The sequence below is a fragment of the Pararge aegeria genome, chromosome 19, assembly GCF_905163445.1.
Source record: "Pararge aegeria chromosome 19, ilParAegt1.1, whole genome shotgun sequence".
Taxonomy (NCBI): Eukaryota; Metazoa; Arthropoda; class Insecta; order Lepidoptera; family Nymphalidae; genus Pararge; species Pararge aegeria.
In genome coordinates this window covers 9,448,206-9,469,364 of record NC_053198.1, presented here as the reverse complement: position 1 = coordinate 9,469,364, position 21,159 = coordinate 9,448,206, and the positions used below count along the sequence as shown (strand labels likewise).

The window sequence follows — 21,159 nt, the reverse complement described above, 5'->3', positions numbered from 1 at the left end:
ATAGTAATTTATTGTACTTAGTAGGACATCTTAGCATGAAAATGTGTTCACCAGAAAAAAACCACAATGTTTTTCCAAGAACCAAGAAACTACATAGATACTTGAGTTTCTTTATTATTATTTAATAGGTGAACCAAGTCAAATGAGCTATCTTGGATGATGCAGAGGTAATTTCAAAATAAATTGTACAGCTGCCCCACTAACTGCAATAATAACTATTGTGAATCATTTCAAAAAACCAAGTTAATGAGTAATAGTAATAGTATTATGCTTCTAAAGTAGCACAATAACTAAGGCGATACAATGGAATTTTCAACATTTATTTTATTTATTCTAAGCTCACTTTCATAGTTAAGCATTAAAAAAGGATTTGCCGCCCGTCTTATTTCTCTGGGAATATATAGCACAATGATGTAGAAATCTGAAAAGTTAAAATTAATTGAACTTACCAAGATATTTTATGCTTCAGTAGGTTGCTCTATAAGTTCGTTATGCGGCTCCTCTGTTGTGACGGTTTTAATTTTGATATCGGCCACATCCGCATCGACTTTTTTGTCTGTTCCGTTTTCAGCATCCATCGAGTCACCGTTTGAACCATTCACTTCTTTACCATTCTCCACAGATAACCGTGAACTTAATTCTTCAACTTTACTGTCTCCGTTTTGATTCACTGATTCCTTATCACCATTTGTCGCATCGCCGTTTACCTCAGGGGCACTTTCTTTAGGTTTTTGTTCTTCCGTAGCTTTATCCTTTTCCTTTGAATCGGCTAATGTGTTTTCATCGGTTTTTTCCGAGGAAGTTGCAACTTTATCTTCAACTTTAGTTTCCTCTGTTTTGCTTGCCGATTCTGGTTTAGATTTTTCTTCTACTTTTTGACTAGTATCTTTTGCAGTTACTTCAGGAGGAATTTCTTTTTCGATCTTGCTGTCAGTTCCTTTGACTTCTGAGACATTATTTGCTTTCGTGGCAATAATTTGGTCTTTAGCATCCTTTGTTTCCTCGCTTTTCGTTTTTTCTTCTACAGCATCAAGTTTGTCTTCTAGTGATTTTTCTGTAGTTTTAACTACTTTTTCTTTTACCGCCTTTTCTGCTGTTTCTTCTACTTTATCTGTTTTTATGTCATCAACTACTTCCGTTACTGTTTTCGGAGCATTTTCAGCCTGTTGCGTTTCCAGTTCCGTTTCTTGGTCTAATATCCTTTCCATGATATCGTTAGAATCTAAATTGTCGGTTTCCATTGTCTCTTCAGCAATTGGATTTAATGTGGACTTTAATGGAATATTATCCAAATTCGTTACATCCTGCACTTTTGATAAGATCTCATCACATTCTTTCTCTAAAACATCACCAACGTTTTGTAATTCCATATCCTCACTTCCGTTAGGTTCCTCTACAACCGGTTCTAAGTCTTCAATAATTTCTACCATCTCCGAAAGATTTTCTTTATCAGTGATTTCTTCGATTTCGGTAATGATTGTTTCTTCAGCAAGAGGTGCCTGTTCTTTAACTTCGGTTACTTCTACTTTTTCTTTTGGCACAGTTAGTTTTTCTGAAACTTCAGTCTTTTTGTTACTGACTTCTACTGGTTTATCTGACTCGGACTTCTTTTTTTCAGGTTCTGACTTCTTATTTTCAGGTTCTGAAGTATGTTTTTCAGGCTCTGTCTTCGGTTTTTCAAGAACTGGCTTCTGTTTTTCAGGCTCTAATTTCTGTTTTTCAGGCTCTGACTTTTGTTTTTCATTCTCTGCCTTCTGTTTTTCATTCTCTGCCTTTTGTTCTTCCGGTTCGGACTTCTGTTTTTCCGGTTCTGACCTCTTTTTTTCCGGTTCTGACTTAGGATTTTCAGATTCTGACTTCTGTATAACAGGTTCTGACTTCGCCGGTTTCTCTGCTTCTACCTTTTCACTCTCAACTGTTTTTTCATCAACAGTCACTTTGGTTTCCTCCGTTTTTCTAATGATATCAGTTTCCATTTTTTCAGTCTCTTGTTTATCAGCCTGACTTTCTCTATTATCGGTTACAATAGTTGTTTTCTCGTCCACAGTAGGAATATCACTGTCCATTGCATCTTTAACCTCTTCGACGACCACTTTGGCGATTTGCTCTTTATTTTCATCCTTGTTAAGTTTGGGTTCGTTTGTGGTCTGTACAGGTGTAGACTCCTCATCAACTTCCATTTTTTCAGGTTCGTCTTTTTTCTTTTCAGGTTCGTCTTTTTTCTTTTCAGGTTCGTTTAGTTTTCCCTCCGTTGAGGTTTCTTTTTTGGCTTTTTCTGCCTCTGCTGTAGTCTTAACGTCAGTACTCAGATCAGTCTTAGGAACTTTAGCAGGTTGCTCTTCCTGCAATTTTTAATACAAAAAAATAAAATAGCAGATCAAATATTCCGGTAATATTTATACACAAATAAATATATTGTATTACGTAGTAACTATTATACTATATTATTAAGATATTTTTCAACAACACCTCATAACTTAAGGCACAAATTTAATTAGAGGTAATTAACGTAAACAAAGAAACATCACTATCAGTGGTTTTTTAGTGGTAATCAATAAATTTCAATTTTCGCAATAAAAATAAAAGATTTCGAAAAATAGTTTTTGTTAAATCAAATAACAAAAATCTTGACTGCCTTATAATAATAATAAGAACTATCTAGTAAATTTGGTTTACATTTTTGATCTCTTATTTGTTGACCTTTTTACTTTAAAGGTATTTTTATTAAAGAATCTTTACTATTTTCACTGACAATAATTATATAAGCGCACATCTTAGTAATCACGCTTTTACTTCGCCCTGCACATTGAGTAACAAATAATTCTAAACTAATATACAAATAAGAAGAACAAAACGGAAGAAAAAGAAAAAAAAACAACAAGCATAATTAGCAACGATATTATAATATACTTATTATTACCAACACCATAGAAGCAAGACTTTCATAGAAAAATTGAAAATTTATAATATTACAACAATACTCTGATGCTACATATTCAAGAAATAGATGTCGGTACACATACTTAAGCACGCTGGCTATTTACAATAAAAAAACATGTCAGCATTCATCAAGAAGCCTGTTTTCACATAAACAAATAACAATTTCATAAGCCACAAAACCCACTTTATTTTCTTTGATATTGTATTTCAATCAGTATTTTATCAAGCATGTTGTCAAAATTTCCTACACCCTCTACAATGTCTGTATTACAACGAAATTCTTCAATACTATTTGATTTCACATTGTGCAGCAAGTGTATACAGACAGACTGTAATTGAGGAGTGTCTGATCAAAAACTAATATTTCCATTCTTAATCCAGTAGATATAAAACGGAAAATTTATCACAAAAAGTTTGCACACAGATGGAATAATTGGTTTTTGATCAAAATTCGTTTGAACAAGACTTTTTAGAATAAAAATATTGATTTTCAAACAAACAAAACAAAGTTTTCATCAATTTCTAAATATCTTTGTTCAGAAACTCTTCAATTGCAGTTGCATAGGCTTGCACTTTAGTAACAGGAAATCTGTATACACACTTTCTTGAATATGACTGTTTATAGTTTTATACGTTAAAGAACAACCAACTACATCATACTAACCTCCACAGACAATATATACATATAGGTAAATATAGTGCAGTGCATGCAAGCTGGCTACATGTGGGTAACATGGAATCATCGTGGCACCTGTGGGTCGGTCTTGCGTTTGTTGGAAGTGAGCTGGCCCAATGAGTGGATTACTGTAAAACTTTCCGTGGCCTCAGAGGGGAGTGGAGCATTGCCCTCCCGGCTAACTAGCACTGCGTGTAAGCCGGCAGTTCGCGCGGCTTCAGCCTCTGGTAATGAAATATATAAAATCTTTAACTTTTGAAGGTAAAATATATTCTTAATATATGCCAATTTCAAGGAGGAGCTGTGCAAAGGGTGTCTCTCATTCTGAATACCTACTACTTGTCAGTCGTTTGTGCAATGATAGATAAGGTTTGTACCCTTGAAAGACCATTCACAAAACAATAAAGAACTGAAAAGGAGGCACGGATAGTCTAAATTTGACTTCGAAACGAGCTCCACATAATATTATTACATAGAAACAATTCTCAAACTCTCTATTTCAGTAAAGATTTAATTTCACATCAACGGAAAAATAAAATTTTATTGATTCTTTCAAGATTATTTTTCGTACTATTATTAAATATGCATCAAAATCCAGTTGGCAAATAGCACGCCACTTTAACTTTATGGATAGAAAAGTGTAAAACAATATAAACATTAGAAACCATTTTTATCAGTCTTTTCAGACTATTTCCAGCCAATGCTGAATTGTCAGAATTGTATTCTAGATTGTTTTGTTTATTTTCACAGCATTAAATTTATTGAAATTCATAAATGTATTTCAATAATTCATAATGAATGTGGATTTTAATAAATTAAATTAATTGTTTAAAAGTAAAAACCACGTAGCTACTCGAGAAGCAATATTTAAAAATGCAATTGCGGTATATGGTGCGTTTTTTGTAAACTGTTTTGCTGATAAGGTTTTTTTAAATATTAAACTAATCTTATTTACCTTTCACTATATCAGTCAGAAATAGAACATTGTCAGGCTTGCTGCCGATCTTCTCGGCAATGGCAGAGTAGCTGGCAGCCTCCTGTTTAGCACCAACTGCAGTATCAAAGTGACCTTCGATATACTGCAATAGATCACCAGCCAGGGACTGACCGAACAAGAGCTTTTGGGCTTGGACAGAGCCAGATGAGTAGATGTAGACTTTCTGTCCATCAACAGACTTCCACTGCTCTAGTGCTGAGGATACGTCATCGTATACGCTGAAAAGTGATGAATATTTTTTTTGTTAAATAAATTTTATCTCTCTTTACATTCCTAAGATTTGTGTTATTCAATTGTACCAAGCAAAAACGTAAAAATACGACCAATTCTTTATGAAAATGATTTAAATGATTATGCTAAGATATAAAGTTATTAGCAAGTGTTAACTGTGTAGAATAATATTTACAGTGATTTGAAGCTAATTGGATCTTCAGTTATTACAGTTAATGGGCACTGGTTGATTTGAAGCTCTCAGGTCATCACACACAGGTGCATTCAAATGGAAATAAGTGGAAAAAAAACTATTAAGATCGTTTCACGTTTGGCGCTATCAGACCAATCCTTAATTTGTCAATTTTTCGCGAATTTGACAATTTTCGCGATTCAAGACCGCATTTGCAAGCTTCTGCCTTCACGATTTTCTAAAGGTAGGATAAAAGCTACACTCGAGATATTACTCTTCTGTTAAAAAGTTTGACCAAGCTAGATTGAAACATTGTCATTAATCAGTTTTCCACAAAATAGCAAATATGTATACTTACTGGCCCTTTATATCTCCCTTATCGTAGCCTTGCTTCCAAATCATTCCCTGTAGCTGTTTGAGCGGGCCCGCCTTACGGTCCGACGACATCTGCCATTTCACATTATTGACTAGACCTTCAATCTGAACTTCTTTGGACGCATCCTGAAATATTAATTTAACAACTTATAAAACATAAGCCACTGAACTTTAAGAGCAATAAAGTTTTGGCCTTACCTACAGTCTGTCATTTTGATTTTATACCAAAATTACATTTACGGATACTTCTTTTAAAAACGATTAGCTACAAACTAAAGATTATGTATGGCAAAAGTTTCAAATTTCAAAGATATAAGCTGGAAGCTTATATATATAACTTTATCTTTCTATATCAATAAGAATTTTTGTCAAGGACTGTGTGTTTGTTTGTAATGTTAACTATCAATACTTAAAAGAATTATTCGTGAATGCGATTTTGAAATAAAATCAACATGGCGGACGATAGGCAAGCCAGGCTTCATGCAAAAATCTTTATTGTCCTTTTACAACGCTGCATTATCCGGTGCGCTTTCGCCATTCCAGCACCATATGGGTTCTCAATTTTTCCCGCCACTTGATATTCGTTAAGCCATGTCACATAAGCCCTTTCTCCCATTGGTTACTGATATAATATTATTGAGATTGTTTCATCCATATAATTTGTCTGTTGGTACAATTCAGGACATCAAATTACTGGAGGAGCTTTTAAGTCCTTACCAGTAAAAATGGAAGACTTGTTTGGAGAAAATAATCTAGAGTTATACAAAACGGTTACTTAGAATTAAATAACAACGGTAATGTTACAAATCAAGTCCCGATTTTTTAAAGTGTTTTAAACTAAAGGATTTACCTCTCCGGGTATGGTGACATGCCCGTCAACGCTTTTCTCCTTATCTTCAAGCGCCAGCTTTCGCAACGCCGTGACAACTTCTTTCACATCACTGCTCTCCCATTGGGTTTCTAGGAACTGTTTCACATTCTGCTCTGCGTAGGGAAACAGCTTGTCCTAAAACAAATATTAAAAATAAATAAATAGATAAATATACAACGACAATAACCACATCGCCATCTAGCCCTAAAGTAAACGTAGCTTGTGTTATGGGTAATAAGATGACTGATAAATATTTTTATGAATAATATACATAAATACTTATAATATACAGAGGAACACCCAGACACTGAAAAACATTTATGTTGATCACACAAACATTTTCCAGTTTTGGGAATCAAGCCCGCTGCGCTAATCGGCCGTCAAACATTCATCATCATCATCATATCAACCCATTACCGGCCAACTACAGAGCACGGGTCTCCTCCCAAAATTAGAAGGGGTTTGGTGGATTGGTGGACGAATATTATATATATATACCAATATATCAAATATTGGCGGCTGGCCTACGGATGGCTGGAGTGATACAGCAAGGAGCTGAACCAGCGGCCACACGTGCAACGGACGGTTCAGGCCAACTAAGTATTAGTGATATAGCAAGTCAAGGGCTAACTTGTAGTGAATTAAAAAAAATAGGTAACGGAGTCAGGCCCAGGAACAGAAGATATCAAATATTGTAATATACCTAATTAAAACAATCATTTTAAGTAAGTGCGGGTCGTAATTTTTTTTTGTGCATGACAATAATACCTCGCGCAAGTCACGTTCGCCTATAAGGATACCTATTAATAGTTGCCTTGAAGTTTTATATAGCAGTAAACAAACTCTACGATTCTTCTACATTTAAGCGTAACTTTGATAAAAATATTTAGTGCTAGTTGCGTCACCTTATCCTATTGATATCGCACTACTTGGCAGAGGCCTGGTTCTTCGGAGGGCACCTGACTTAGAGCTCTACTCTATGAGAAAGGAGATTTGTAGCAGGCAGGCAAAGCATTTGAGACATTCATCATTTCAATAAATTGTATATTGATGGTGATTATGAGTGTCATCTAACTTTCGCGATTTTAATTTGTTGTTTTTAGAGAATTATTGCTTCTGTGCATTCGCAAATGTCGTATACCGATGGCATTTGCCTCAATATCGAGCGCAATTTTGCCTCCCTTTAGATCTACGCCGGTCGTGCAGTGACGTCATCGTCTTATTGAAATTTATGTATGCTCGTTATATTAGGCGTTCAGAAAATTGGTAGTGGGAGCTTAACATACGTTGCTAGCAGGAGCAGAGCAACTGAAATAGTATCTACTACCTATTTGGACTTACTGCGCATTTTCAAGGTACCAGAGCAAAGGTAATGATATGAGGATAAAATTAAGGCTGCTATTGAAGCCTCTCTGCGCGAGTGCTCTAGAAAGGCAACCATCCGGAAGGAGTAGAGATTATAGACCAGCGAGCCACAACACCCAAGTGACGACGAAAACCTGACTTCACAGTCAGTCTCATAGACTTGATCGATTTCAATTTCAGACGCGCAACGAACTAAAACGCGAACTTGAATACTATACATGGCCGCTCTGTGCACTTTTCTGTTTATACTTTTTTGTGAAATTTTTAGTGGCTTTGTATAATAATAGCTTTATTTTTTCCAATTTTTTTTTAATGGCTAATGCTAATCACTGCTTTGCATTGTTAACTTTGCCATTTTCGCCATCGATAAAATGATTAGCTTTTAAACCATGTAGATTAGTCAGAAAAATGGTCATAAATAACAACATACTCAACATCGTGAGCGCAATTTTTTTACTGAAGCGTACAATTTTTGACTTTTTTGTGGCCAGCTGTAACACGTCCTAATTCTTAGAGTTCTTTCGGGTGAAATTAATTCAAAATTATTTTAGATTCAAGCAATAACTTTGATCAATCAGAACTGAAAAAAGACAGCCACACCCGCCATACCTAAGCAATGCCAGATTCTCGTGATAGAACAAACTACCTATCTACTACTATTGGGTTGCATAGTACAAGCGCGCAAGGCACCGGGATAAACCCCACAAATATATTTTCGGCATTAATTGTCTTAAACTTCGAGATTTTTACTAAATTCCTTCCTTAAGATTGGTAGGATACTAAATGACAGTATTTTTGAATGAAACAGAGCTACTGGCTTTGTCATTAGAACTACGAATATTTAAACTACTCATATTTGAGTAAAATTTAATATCTGTTCTAACATGTTTGTTTTATTGATTTTTTTAAAGGAAAACAACACTAAACAATAAACATACGGTTTCATTGCGCTCGTGTCAGTGACGTTAAAATATTTCTGGTATTAATACAGCAACATTTAAAGAAGAAATATGTAGGCTAAATGAAGAAATATGAAGAAATATGAAGAAATATGTATTTTTAATTTAAAGAGGGTACAATTGCAGCCAAAAGAGGAGGTCCAGCAATGGAAGATCATAGGCTAATGATAAGGATGATAACCCAGTGGTTTTCACTTCAGCCTCCCTTCGACCAAGTTTGAATCCTCGGCAGTAAACTTTTCTGAATTGAGGTATGTGCGCTTTAATGTATACAGTTAAATACTACTTTCTTTAACTATCAAGGAAAACATCGTGAGGAAACTAGCATCTATATTCTAACGAGCTATCTAAATTATAACGTTCGCACAAACGTGTAAAGTCTTCCAAACCGTACTTGGCCAGGGTGGAGCACTACGGCCTAAACCATTCTAAGAGGACACCCTCCTGCGTTTTAGTATGATGGTAAACTTCCGATAATGTTGATGATGAAAGCATTTCTTGTGTTAGGAATGTATTAATAATTAGTATGTTAATCTGAGAAATGATACTTTACTTTAACATTACACAGCCTTGATGCTATAAACAAAAATAGATAACGTAAAGAAACAATTTAATGATTTAGCATAACGTGATACGCTAGTGAAACTCGCCATACGATGCGACGAGGTGGGTGAACGAACTGCACCGTCGCGTCGCGTCCAAACCGGATAGCCTAGACAGCGACCGGCCTCGGCTGGGATAGCCACTTTGTTTCCAAAGGTTATATATTTTATGTTCCAATTATAATATTGAAAACAATTGGAAAATTATTCAGGGTGAATTAAAAATTTGATCTCAATAATAGTGAGATGCATAAATCTCTCCATAGTATGTGTAACTAAGTCGCTTTCTGAGTCTGGTTGTTAGTCCGCTAACTCCTCCTAAACCACGCAACGCATTTTGATGCAGTTTTCACAATCGTCTAAATCAGGACTTCCAAACCTGAGCGCCACGACGCCCTGTGGCGCCGTAGAAATTACAGAGGTGTGCCACGAGGAGCTCCTTCTTTACTTAAAAACATATACCTATATTTTTTAGTCTTTTTGCCACACATTTGCGCGGTGTCACGCCTTCTCCCACAATTTATACACAATAAACTGTGTATAAAATTCTCCACAATATCGTGTGGAGATTTCCAAGCACAGCTATCCCATTGTTGGGTAGAACTATGCTATTAATTTTTATATATTAATTCTTTTTTGATATTTATTATTTATTATGGTTTTATTAGTTTCATAATGAGCATTTTGTGTTTTATTTTGTGTATTATTGACTTGACAATTATTCATTGTAAAGTCAACATCTACTGAGGATGCTCCGGTTTCGGAGCGAGCGTATAGGGTACATTGCCGAGGATCTGTTTGGTGTGGAGTATACGGATTGAAGTAATTATAAATTACACCATACGGATTCTCCTGCTGTTCGCGGAGTATAGCAAATTAAGATAAATTTTCATAATATATTATGGATTTCCGCAAAGTAACGCCTGCTTCTATCCAATATTTTATTTTGTGTGCCTATCTACCTTAACAACAAGTGCTTACCTATCTATTATAACTAACACGGTTAGGGCGCGGACGCCGTGACAATTTTTTTAACTTTCAAGTGCGCCGCTGGCGTGATAAGGTTGGGGACCCTGGTCAAGATAACTTTTCACAGATGTTTGTAATTAAGCCTAATAGAGTTTTTTTAAGTAGATAATATAACAATTCAATTAGAATAAAAAAAATCAATAACAAATTAAGAATTTAATTCTGAAAAACTTCTGATAAGTTTATTTATTTATTTTTATTTATAGACTTTATTTGAACACCACAAATAGAAAAAAAATAATGAAAACAACAAAACGAATATTAAAAAGTAGGATACAAAGGGCGGCCTTATCGCTTAGTAGCGATCTCTACTTGATCTCTACTTTATGTCAACTGACTATCTCTATAAAAAAAATACAAATACCTATCTCGTGGGCGTTGGCGCCATGGTTTTAGGTTTGAAATCCCGGTTAATTGTTTGACTTCCATACAATTTTTTTGTATAATAATTACTAGTCTACCTACCTAATCATTATTATCATATCAATCCATTACCAGACCACTAAAGGACTTAGCGACCACCACGCTGGCCCAGTGCGGATTGGTGGACTCCACACACCTTTGAGAACATTATGCAGAACTCTCAGGCATGCGGTTTTCCCTCACCGCTGAAGCGAATGATATTTTAATATTTTTTAAATTTACGATACACTCAACTCAAGCATCATACTCCTTTAAAGAGATCAGTGAAGCAATGCTCATTATTTCGAAATAAAAAACACTTCGCGTATCTTATCTTCTTCACTTAATTGGAACGGAATACGGCGTACTTTTCATATATTAAACAAGTATCTAAAACACACTGCTAAATAAACTAATTAATATGAAAAAAAACTAATAAAAATTGTTTTATTCATCAGACGAAATGGTCGATTTTAGTGGAAAACGGTTATGAATACGAGCAGCAAAAGCTTTATTAACTAAAAAGTTATAACAGTCTCGGTTTTGAGTGAACCACCAGACCAGTGAGACACACTGAGGGTTCCGTGCCGTGGGAGAAAACGTAAAAGTATTATTATTTATTTTTAAATAATATACTAATTTAAAAATATGTACAACGTGTAAATGAAAAGCGAAATAATACTTCGGAGGCTTCGGAGGAGGTATATTATTGACTGTCTCTGAGACTTATCTGTGAAACCGAAACGCTAATAGTTAGGAAAGAAATCAGATACAGCCTTAACATCACATGCAAAAGTAAAATCAAGGGACTCCTGTCACTTTATTATTGTCGGTTTTCTTCAATAGAGTTGTCATAAGCAAACACTTAGAATGTTTTGAATTAGTTAGTGTGGAAAAATAAATATGCCTCCTTTGATTTAATATTTTTACAGGGCTACTTCATATGAAATATACTTATGCACCCTTCAACAGTTTTTCGTAATTCCGTGACATGTTGTATACAGTGGCGTGCACAAGGTTTTTGACCAGGGTATGCATAAAGAAGAAAGACGCCATAAAATGGAGAAATCCTTCGCACTTGTGAGTTATACAAAAATTTTAGGGTATGCAGTGCTTTTGCGCATGTATGAAGTGCACGCCACTGGTTGTATATATAACTAGTTGCCCATGATTTCGCCGTTGTTATGGATTTTAAAAATCCCTCAGGAAATCTTTTACTACGAAACAATATGAAAAAAAAAAAAAAAAAAATTACGGAACCGGCAGGATTTGAACCTGCGACTCGGGCAACGCGATTGCCTGAGCGATACTACTACGGCTCTAATACAGCCGACGCCGAAATTAGTATCTGCCTTTTTATGGAAATCTATTTTCAAAGGTCCATATTACAATGAGACACTTTGTATTAATGTTTTTTTTCTTCTCTGGCATTTTTATATATTGTACTTATTATTTAATATTTTTTGTACACTCATCACTCAGGAAGTCATCTCGTCTCTCATAGGGTAGATATTTAGAACTTAGATCAACACCTCTGCTCTAGTACGGGTAGCGGGCTGTAAACTATAATTGCATTTTTCTACAAAAATTGTGCTAGTTATGACATAATTTTTTTATGGTATGTTACTTGCATAAATTCTATTTCTGGCTTGAATTAGAAGTCTTATAAAAGAGGATATTTCAAAATCCATACATGCCTCGAAAACTTACTCGTAAGATTGTTTCAATGTGAGGACATAATCCGAGAAATGAGTGAGTGATAGAGAAGTTCTATGAGCACACAGATGCTTAGACCGAAAGTGGCAACACAGCAGGGCTAGCATGGGCGGGGGACATTTTCTCCACGGGGGAAGGATATAACGTTTATCCCCTCACGCATTTATATCCACCCCCCGAGCATGGGCACACGGGTGGACAATATATCCACGGTGGATATAATAGGGGAAAGACGAACCCCCGGTAAATGTCAAAAATTAATTATTCTAATCTGTGCTCATGGTTTTGCCAAATTAATTTTTCGTTTTCTGTTTTGTTTTAGTTGTCTAAGTTTTTTATTGGTTTTTTTATCTATAAATGTTCCTCGTCTGCGGCTGTTTGTTTATATTATTTATTCTGGATTTTTCAGTGGTATAAAACCTACCTTTCGAGAAAATAAAATGAGTGCTAAAAAGTCAGTCTTCTATTATAAAATGTTTGAAAAAGTGACTACCTATTGATTTAGAAGCGTACCTAATGAATGAATGTTTTACAGTGAAAGTAAACAGACGTTAATCATCAAGATCCAATCCTTATGTTTACATATCAAATTATTGATCTTGTACTATTTTATTTAAAGTTGTGCTTGCCTTTTTCTATGGCCCATTAGTTGACAAATTTGTGTTTATTCAGATCAAGAAGTAATAAAATACAATTGCAAATGTTGGTACATTTCATGCCAACCCACAACCACCTTGCCACTGGGGAATTCACAGGAACTCTTAGGAGCCAAAAGTGCAGACTCCCAGTTGCAAATCTTAGTCATTACTGAAGGAGCATGGGCCAGACAGGACGGTCAATCAGTGGAAACAGTTAAGTCAATTTTGCGGTAAAGTAAGCAAGTGCAAAAAATTTAAATTATTTATTAGTGTTGTTGGCATCAAACAAGTCTTGCATAATTTTTCTTTTATTTGCAGACGTGGCAGGACATTAAAAAAGCTGCAACAGCTCGGGGACGCAGCACCACAGGCAACATATACATAGTATACATGTTGCTGTAAAGTCAACCAAGTGAAGAATTTATTTATTTTCCAGAGTATAGATGGAAGAATGCAGAATGCTCATTTATCACACAAAAATAAATTAAAAAGGATGAAAAGGTTAATTTAGAAATTTTATTAATTAAAATATGTATTTATAAATCTTTCTCTTTTTTGTCGAGCAACTGTTAACAATCTTGTTTGATCCATATTTGATGTCTGATGTCGTTCTTCGCTCGTATTTACAAAATTTACTGTCATTTGCTCCATTAGAGTTCTGAAATATACAAATTATATTATGCTCAATACTGTTGACCCAAATTAGTAGGGCAAATTGTATGAGAAAATGCAGGATCAATGATTTATAAGGAACCATTATTATAAGATATAATTTTATAATATTACCAAACATTAATGTGCCCTATAATAATAAGTTATGGGAACTTAAATATTATTTAAAGTATATATTTACAATACACGCCTATAATGATGCATAATATTATAAAGTGTTATGCAGGCATATATAAGTGGAGATGCTTTTTCGGGACTGAATTTTATTGGGTATGGCCTGAGTCCCCAATAAAATTCTACTTTGTTATTTAAACATGTAAATTAATTCCTACTTGTTTTGCTTTTTCAGATTTTCTCCAAGATTTTAATAAAATGTTGAATAGAAATATATGCACAATCCTACATTGTAATTTGGACGTGATGATTAACCCATGCCCATGTTAAATAATTTATCAGACATTTTTTTTTGTATTTTCTTATATTTCATTACTAAATACAGTATCTACTGCCAAGTTTTTGTACTAATTCCTCAAATAAACAATTTTATTATAATGAGACATTGTTTTTTGTATATAATAAATTGTAAATAATAAATAATTTACCAGACTAGTCGTATACAACATATGCAGCAGAATCCTAGGCATGTAATTTCTAGGTAATTATGAGGAGTATAATATAATGATATAGGTAGGTGTATAACTTTTTTTGATTTGCATTGTTTCCCTTTTATACTAGTAAATGGCAACAATAAGTAAAGTTTTGAAAGTTTGCACATTTCATTTAAAACATACATAAGATGTAGTACTGTCAGATTCTACTTTCATACAGCTGTATCTTTTCATATTTTACTTTAGAGTTAATAAATATGAATTGGTCATGGACACACACCACAATCTGTAAAACATTTTTTAAAATTATTAACTTACTTGATTGTTTAAGTTTTTGATAAACTCTAGATCTAAATAATTTGTCTTTACCAGTTGAACATCTATCGTGGATCTCCAGAGTCTGTTCCCGGGAATAATATCTACTTTGGCATTAGTCTAAAATGAAATGAAAAATAATTAAAGTACCTAGCATTGAATATCTTTGCTATGTACTTATACTGAAGTACTAAGTACTGACTAATAATTTTATTATTAAAGTAAGTATATCTATATTTGATGAGGGGATGTCTGCCATTGCCAGACGGGTGATCAGTCCTATGTAAGGACCATTCCACCCTATTCCCCATGTTTGAGACACAGGTTTTACTGGTGTCCCGGCAGGGTCCCCCCTGAAACCTACCAGTCTCTGTGGTGAACCTAACAATATCCCCTAAGGTGAGGTTTGCTAGGTCTTCTTCACTTATTCTATACTTACCTTGTAGTTCCCATCTTACCAACACGTACAAGGGGCACTCAGCTATAAAGTGAAAACTAGTTATCACATCACTGCACTTTGAACAGGATGGGATTTATATTTACTAATGAGAATTATTAGGAAGTAAGTACCTATATATACTCACATACTGACAATAGCTCCAGTAATTTGGGTCAGTTATTTGCTGACTGTTGTTTGAGCAACAGCCATGGTCTTGACCTGTCCCCGCTGATAACTACTGTCCGCTAATAGCCTTAAAGATGTGAGAACCTAGACAAAAAGTGATTAGCCATGCTTTTTTTTAAACCTACGTTCATATATAGATGATGTCTTTGCACAAGGTGATTTTAGGTACTTAATAACAACTTACTTTTATGTGCACTGGTAGTCCATCGACAGCATTTAGTGGTTAGTGCCTCTTTAAGGTCCTCGCACGAGTACAGCACACAATTTTTACCCATCCGAAACAAGTGTTGGAACTCTGCATCGGGAAATTCGAACGGATTACTGGCGTCACGTATAGATCGCCGGTGTAATTTTCGTTCAGATTTCTCCATTTCACTTGAATAATAAGAGCCCCAGAAAGCACGAGACATGTTTTTTTCGACTTTAATTCGTTAACAGAATTTTAAACCCACGTCTAAGGACGGGGATAAAATTGTCTCTTTCAAATTTCAAAAAAGGATAGTCTTTCCCCTTTCATTTCTTCCCATGCTATGGGCGGGGGATATATATCCACGAGAAATGTCAAACGGGGATAAATTTATCCTCTCCCCTGTTGCCGTGCTCTGGCAAGGGGAAAAGATAATTATATCCCTTGATAGAGGATATAATCGGGGGATATAATTTATATCTCCTGCCCGTGCTAGCCCTGCAGGTGCCTAGAGAGGTTTTGACCTAAGATATCAATAATATCCCCGACATTAGCGAATACGCGATTAGCATATGGCTCCTCAATAACTTAAGAATAGCAAGGAACCAGGTGGTTGTGGAATCCCCTCAATCCTGAAACCGGGTGGAGAATCGATACAAAAGTCCTTTAATATTTGTTTAACTTCGTCATTACGAACAACACCAGAGGTGTGACGCAGGGCCAGGCATGGTAGTTTTGTTCTCCGAATGAAATCTATATATATATATAAAAGAGAAAGAGTGTGGGTATGTTCCGTATAGGCTCCGAAATGGCTGGACCGATTTCAATGAAACTTTCAGAAAATATCTGGATTGACCTGGCGAGTAATCCTGTCAAGTTTGGTGACGATCGGAGCACTCCTATTTTTGAACTGTCAAATACAGCTTTTATTTACTATGATGATATTCTATTGTTGGGTGTACATGGGTGTACATGGGTGTAGATAATGATCTTCACCAGCTCAAGAAGAGAATAGAAGAGAATGAATACGGAGAGAAATAAATGATTTAATATATTATGAGACTTAAATTAGAAATTTAATGATGTAAGTTTATTGTTTAAATAAAATAAAGCAAAATCTAGCCCGGCGAAGCGGGCTGGGTACGCTAGTAAGTTATAAAAATAAGAAGATCCAAAGCATACTAATTGATGATGATACTTGAGGATTAGCGATTGATTGACTATCGATAATTGTATGCGTCCCACAATTTTATTTGCCTGACCAATGACCTATACTGATGAGGGTGCTGTGATAACTGATACGTTACGATGTCTCCCTAAAGCTGTTTAACGCTTCGTTGGACAACGTCTTTATGCATCTATAATCCATAGATTGGAACGGACTTTACCTGAACATCAACAGCGAATACAAACAACTTCAGTTTGCCAACGATTTGGGATTGATGCCAGTTCCTATTACAAAGTTCAAAATGTTACATGTTACATTATGTCTGTACTCGAAATTTGAATCTATGACTCTCGAAGAGTAGGCTCAGTCACCCCGCGGGCGATGGAAAGCTATGCAGAACCAGAGTTACAGACTTTGTTCAGGCAGCAGCTGAAACAGCAATGGGCGGGGCACATACTTTTAGAATCAATGAACATCGGTGTTCCAGAACGCAGGAATGACGACCGCAAGAATCGCAGTAAATGCAGCGTTGGTAGAACTAGATAAAAAATCATTTATCAAGTAGCATTGAACCACTGGCCGCAAGCAACACAAGACCTATATAAAACTTTGAACAATCGATTGATATTACGATGATGATTGTTCAAGCCTACTCTGAGAAGGACGACGTTCGTCGGGCACCCTCACGAACGCACGTAGGGACGGAGTAATCCTAGGTATAAGGGTTTGGTTTTCATAAGGACCAACTTTTAATTTTTAAACTCAGCCGCTGGACGTTTGTGGGGATTTCCAAATCCCTCGGTCTTAAAACTCTAATGAAATTTTCATTAGAGTTTTAAGACCGAGGGATTTCCCTCGCTCTCGCTGTACATTTGTACAGCGAGAGGCGAGAGGTTTTGACGGGGGTGCCAATAAAAGGTAAATAAAAGTTCTAGGTAAATAAATATCTTATAAAAACTAAGTTGACGAGTTTACCACTATTTTGAGACCTGTCAATTTAATTAAATTTATGAGTGATGAACAAAATAGAATCGACAACAGTGAGCTGTTCTTAGGCATCTTTAGGCAAGCTATAACAAAATTCAGATGCGACTACAACATATTTTGTTGGGTTGTTGATTGCGTTGGCCGTGCCGGAAGAAGTTTTATCGATCTAAGGGCCGTGTTTTCTATGTGGAACTCAATGGATAGGAGAAAGGTTCGTAAAACGATTTTAAGTCCTGCCCCATAATCCTTGAGCTCCAATATCGGAGTTTTCTCCTAGTTTATTTATTTATTTAGGAAAACCAACCGCTAATACATTTTTTCTTGTCCAAGTTTTTACGTTGCGAGCTAAGTGAATGTTCAGCTTATTACAGGTTTTCACAACGTTTACAAATAATCTCAAAATTAATTACATTTTATATATAACTGCATTACAAAATAAATGTCTAAAAATATTTTACTAATTAATAATGTTAAAAATATAAATAGAATTAAAATTAAAATTCATATTAAATTAAGAATTAAATTAAAAAATTAAATTAAAAAAAAAAAAAAATTAACATCAATGTCCAAGTTTAAGCTTATTAAATTTTTAATATTTGATATAGTTAAGTACGGATTACCATTGCCGAAGTAACTATAATCTAGCTACCTCACTGGTTAAGTATGGATTACCATTGCCAAGGTAACTATAATAAAGCTGTCTCAGTATAGTACTAAGTATTGGGTAATTAATACTCTTTACGTAGATATCTTCTAAAAGGACTTCAATTATTAGGAAAAGTCACTTTTAGCGGACTTCCTTCGCGCCTTATTTCAGGTTTCCTGTTTACATTTTAAGTAGCTGAATACTCTTTGCGACCTATCTTACTTTATGAACTTAACATTAAGTTGCATCAAAATTGATCCAGTTGTTCCCGCAGTAAAAAGACGTTGAGCTCTATTTTTACAAGTTCTCTGGCTGGGTCTGTGAATCACCTGTCACGGCTGGGCCAGTTCAGTAATATATTTAGTTAAGGTTTTTAATTTGTTTTTAATATTTTATGTAAATGTTCTTCCAATTGATTGTATGATAATGTTTCGGGTTTTAGCTCACAAGTCTTTATTTTGTCAAATCAACCAAAATAACGATGTCGCCTTTTTATAATATTAATGTAATAACGTATATATATAACGTAATGTTGAACGACCAACCGCAACACTCAACTTTACCGTAGCAGTAATTCATATATATATTTTGATGACGGCCGCTATTGTTATTTTAATACATTTCATGCGTTCTCCCACTAACAAATTAAACATTCCGAAGGAGGGATGAAATCAGAAAAGTGTGGTCGGTCGTAGAGCCAAAAAAGTACCCCAAGTCGGTCTGCTAGTTTGCAGAAGACCTCTTCCACATAAAGTGGTTTAAGGGATTAGAAGATTTCACCTTTTTTTTATTGTATTGTAGGTATAACCACATAATTATCTACCCACTGAAAGACACGGGTCTTCTCTCAGAATGAAAAAGGGTACGAATCGTAGGGCGAAGTACACCTCGCTGGCCAAGTGCGCATTGTTAGCTATACGAGAAGTTAAGATGTGCGTGCCGGAGATCGAACTCGGACCCCCGAAATGTTCGAAGCTCTTACTAAGTATCACTTCTTCAACCTGTAGTGTACCTAGGTGCGTTTCCTTTAAGCTTCTCGAACCAAATCTGAATAAAATAGCTATACTATGTCATAGACTTATTTGGATCCTGTTTCTAAAGGAGTCTCAGCACCTGGCAATCCGACCTTAATCGTAGGATTGTATAGGTATGAACGCAGTGTAGAAACTGCAAGTTAATAATTAAAGATCCAAAAAGTAAAAGAGTACAGTGGTACCTATGGTATATTTTGTAACTTAGATATTTTCAAAACCCCCTAGGTATCTTAAAGAAGTCGCAACGGGATGATTAGTCTACAAAGATAAAGAGGCGAGTGAAAAGTAGGCTTTGTAAATATGGGCCAATAGTCATGAACACAAAAAATTTACTATCTCTGTACCTACGTGGGCACTGTATAATCCAAACACTTAATGAACAAAAAACTGGACCATTGGACCCTACAATAACCACGCGCCGGAATTTCACTTTCGATAAAACGGACCCAGGTACAAATACCTACAGAGGTACCTAGCGACAACGTCCCAAACAAATAAGACTTTCATTCCCAGAGTCATAAGGACTATTATGGAACAAAGAGGAGGTACCACACAAAGCGCTCGCGTGAACAGTCTACTACTACATTACTCAGATTACTAAAAAAGAAGATTCATAGTGATAATTTTAAAGCTCAGTTAATTTTAACTAATAAGTATTATTATTACTATAAAAACTATATAATATTACTAACTCGTTCCTCAACCACAGCAATAAACAAAACATGAATTACATTTATCATCTGTCGTGATTTAATGTATTTATAACGAGCGCAAAAGAGACAGCACTATGCATATGACGTATAAAGGAAAAGGACAGTTATGTGCCACATTTTTTTAACAGCCAGCTGCGATGAACAGCTGTTTATGCCGGTAGGCGTTGACTGAAATTTCTATAAAACACGTTTTCAATATACCATTTGACGAAACTAAATCAATATTTTACGAGTACATATATTTTATTGTTAACATTTATGACCTTATTTGCATAAATACCATGTGCAAACCTAAAATTAATATAACTAAAATGTGTTTAAAATGCGAACTCTCCATTGTTTTAAGTATCTTTTCAAGATGTATTATTGCTGTAAAATAATTAAAATGAATATATAAGGAGAAGGTACCATTTTGATTTTGTCCTCCATGTTGCGAATCCGAAAACGCGACCATTTTGCATTCTCAGTAGCAAGACCAATCTAGGAATTTCGGCATGAACTTTGCATGATGAATTAGTACGATTGAAATGCGAAAACAAACTTATAAAAAAGGTATAAAAATATCACGTGCTTATCTTAAAACGCCGGCCGGTCAGCTATTTAGGACCTACCTTAACAAAGCTGATCGATGTTGTTGTCCCCTCGATGTCCAAAAGCAAGATTTTGCATTTCTTTACGATGTCACCGATTTCTTTATTTTCATTCGCCATTTTATTGAGTACTACCTTTGTCAGGTGTACTTTCGATAGGGTTTTGTATTTTTACTTGACTAGAAATTCTTCCACGCCACACAACTACTCCGCACCACAGAAAAAAAGCATTGATTGAAGTTGCGAGCGAGAAGAGAACACGGCGCGGCGTACTGAAGGACGCACGGGTGAGATCGGGAGTGAGCAGGATGGTTGATGACATGTTATCTAACGCAAGACTGAGATAAAAGAGCGGAAGGATGTAGCGATTGTCAGTGCATCCAACTTAAACAATTTCTTTAATATTGCCAGTTGTATTTCGTGGGCACTTTAAAATAGCAAAGATAAAAAATATTAATTACATTTAAACTTTTTTTATTGAGGATATTATAACCAAGTTAAAAAAAATCATATATCAATAAAATAGTATTTTCAATATTATATTACTAGTTAATTGTGTTTGGATAAACCTTTCTTCATGATAATTAGGGGGATAAAAATGTAATTCGTCTGATTCGACCAATTCACTTTATTTGTATAGT

The 21,159-nt window shown here is 35.2% G+C and overlaps 1 protein-coding gene across 1 annotated transcript in view; it reads right to left on the bottom strand.

The window, feature by feature from the left end:
- LOC120631860 overlaps positions 1-21,159 on the bottom strand; it is a 41,896-nt gene that overhangs the window by 5,173 nt on the left and 15,564 nt on the right. Inside the window, exons 16-20 of the mRNA XM_039901517.1 lie at positions 6,242-6,397; positions 5,375-5,517; positions 4,572-4,831; positions 3,692-3,840; positions 450-2,342 (exon numbers count right to left, since the gene is read on the bottom strand). Coding sequence (XP_039757451.1) covers positions 459-2,342; positions 3,692-3,840; positions 4,572-4,831; positions 5,375-5,517; positions 6,242-6,397 — 2,592 coding nt within the window. The 3' untranslated portion in view covers positions 450-458. The remainder of the gene's footprint in view (positions 1-449; positions 2,343-3,691; positions 3,841-4,571; positions 4,832-5,374; positions 5,518-6,241; positions 6,398-21,159) is intronic.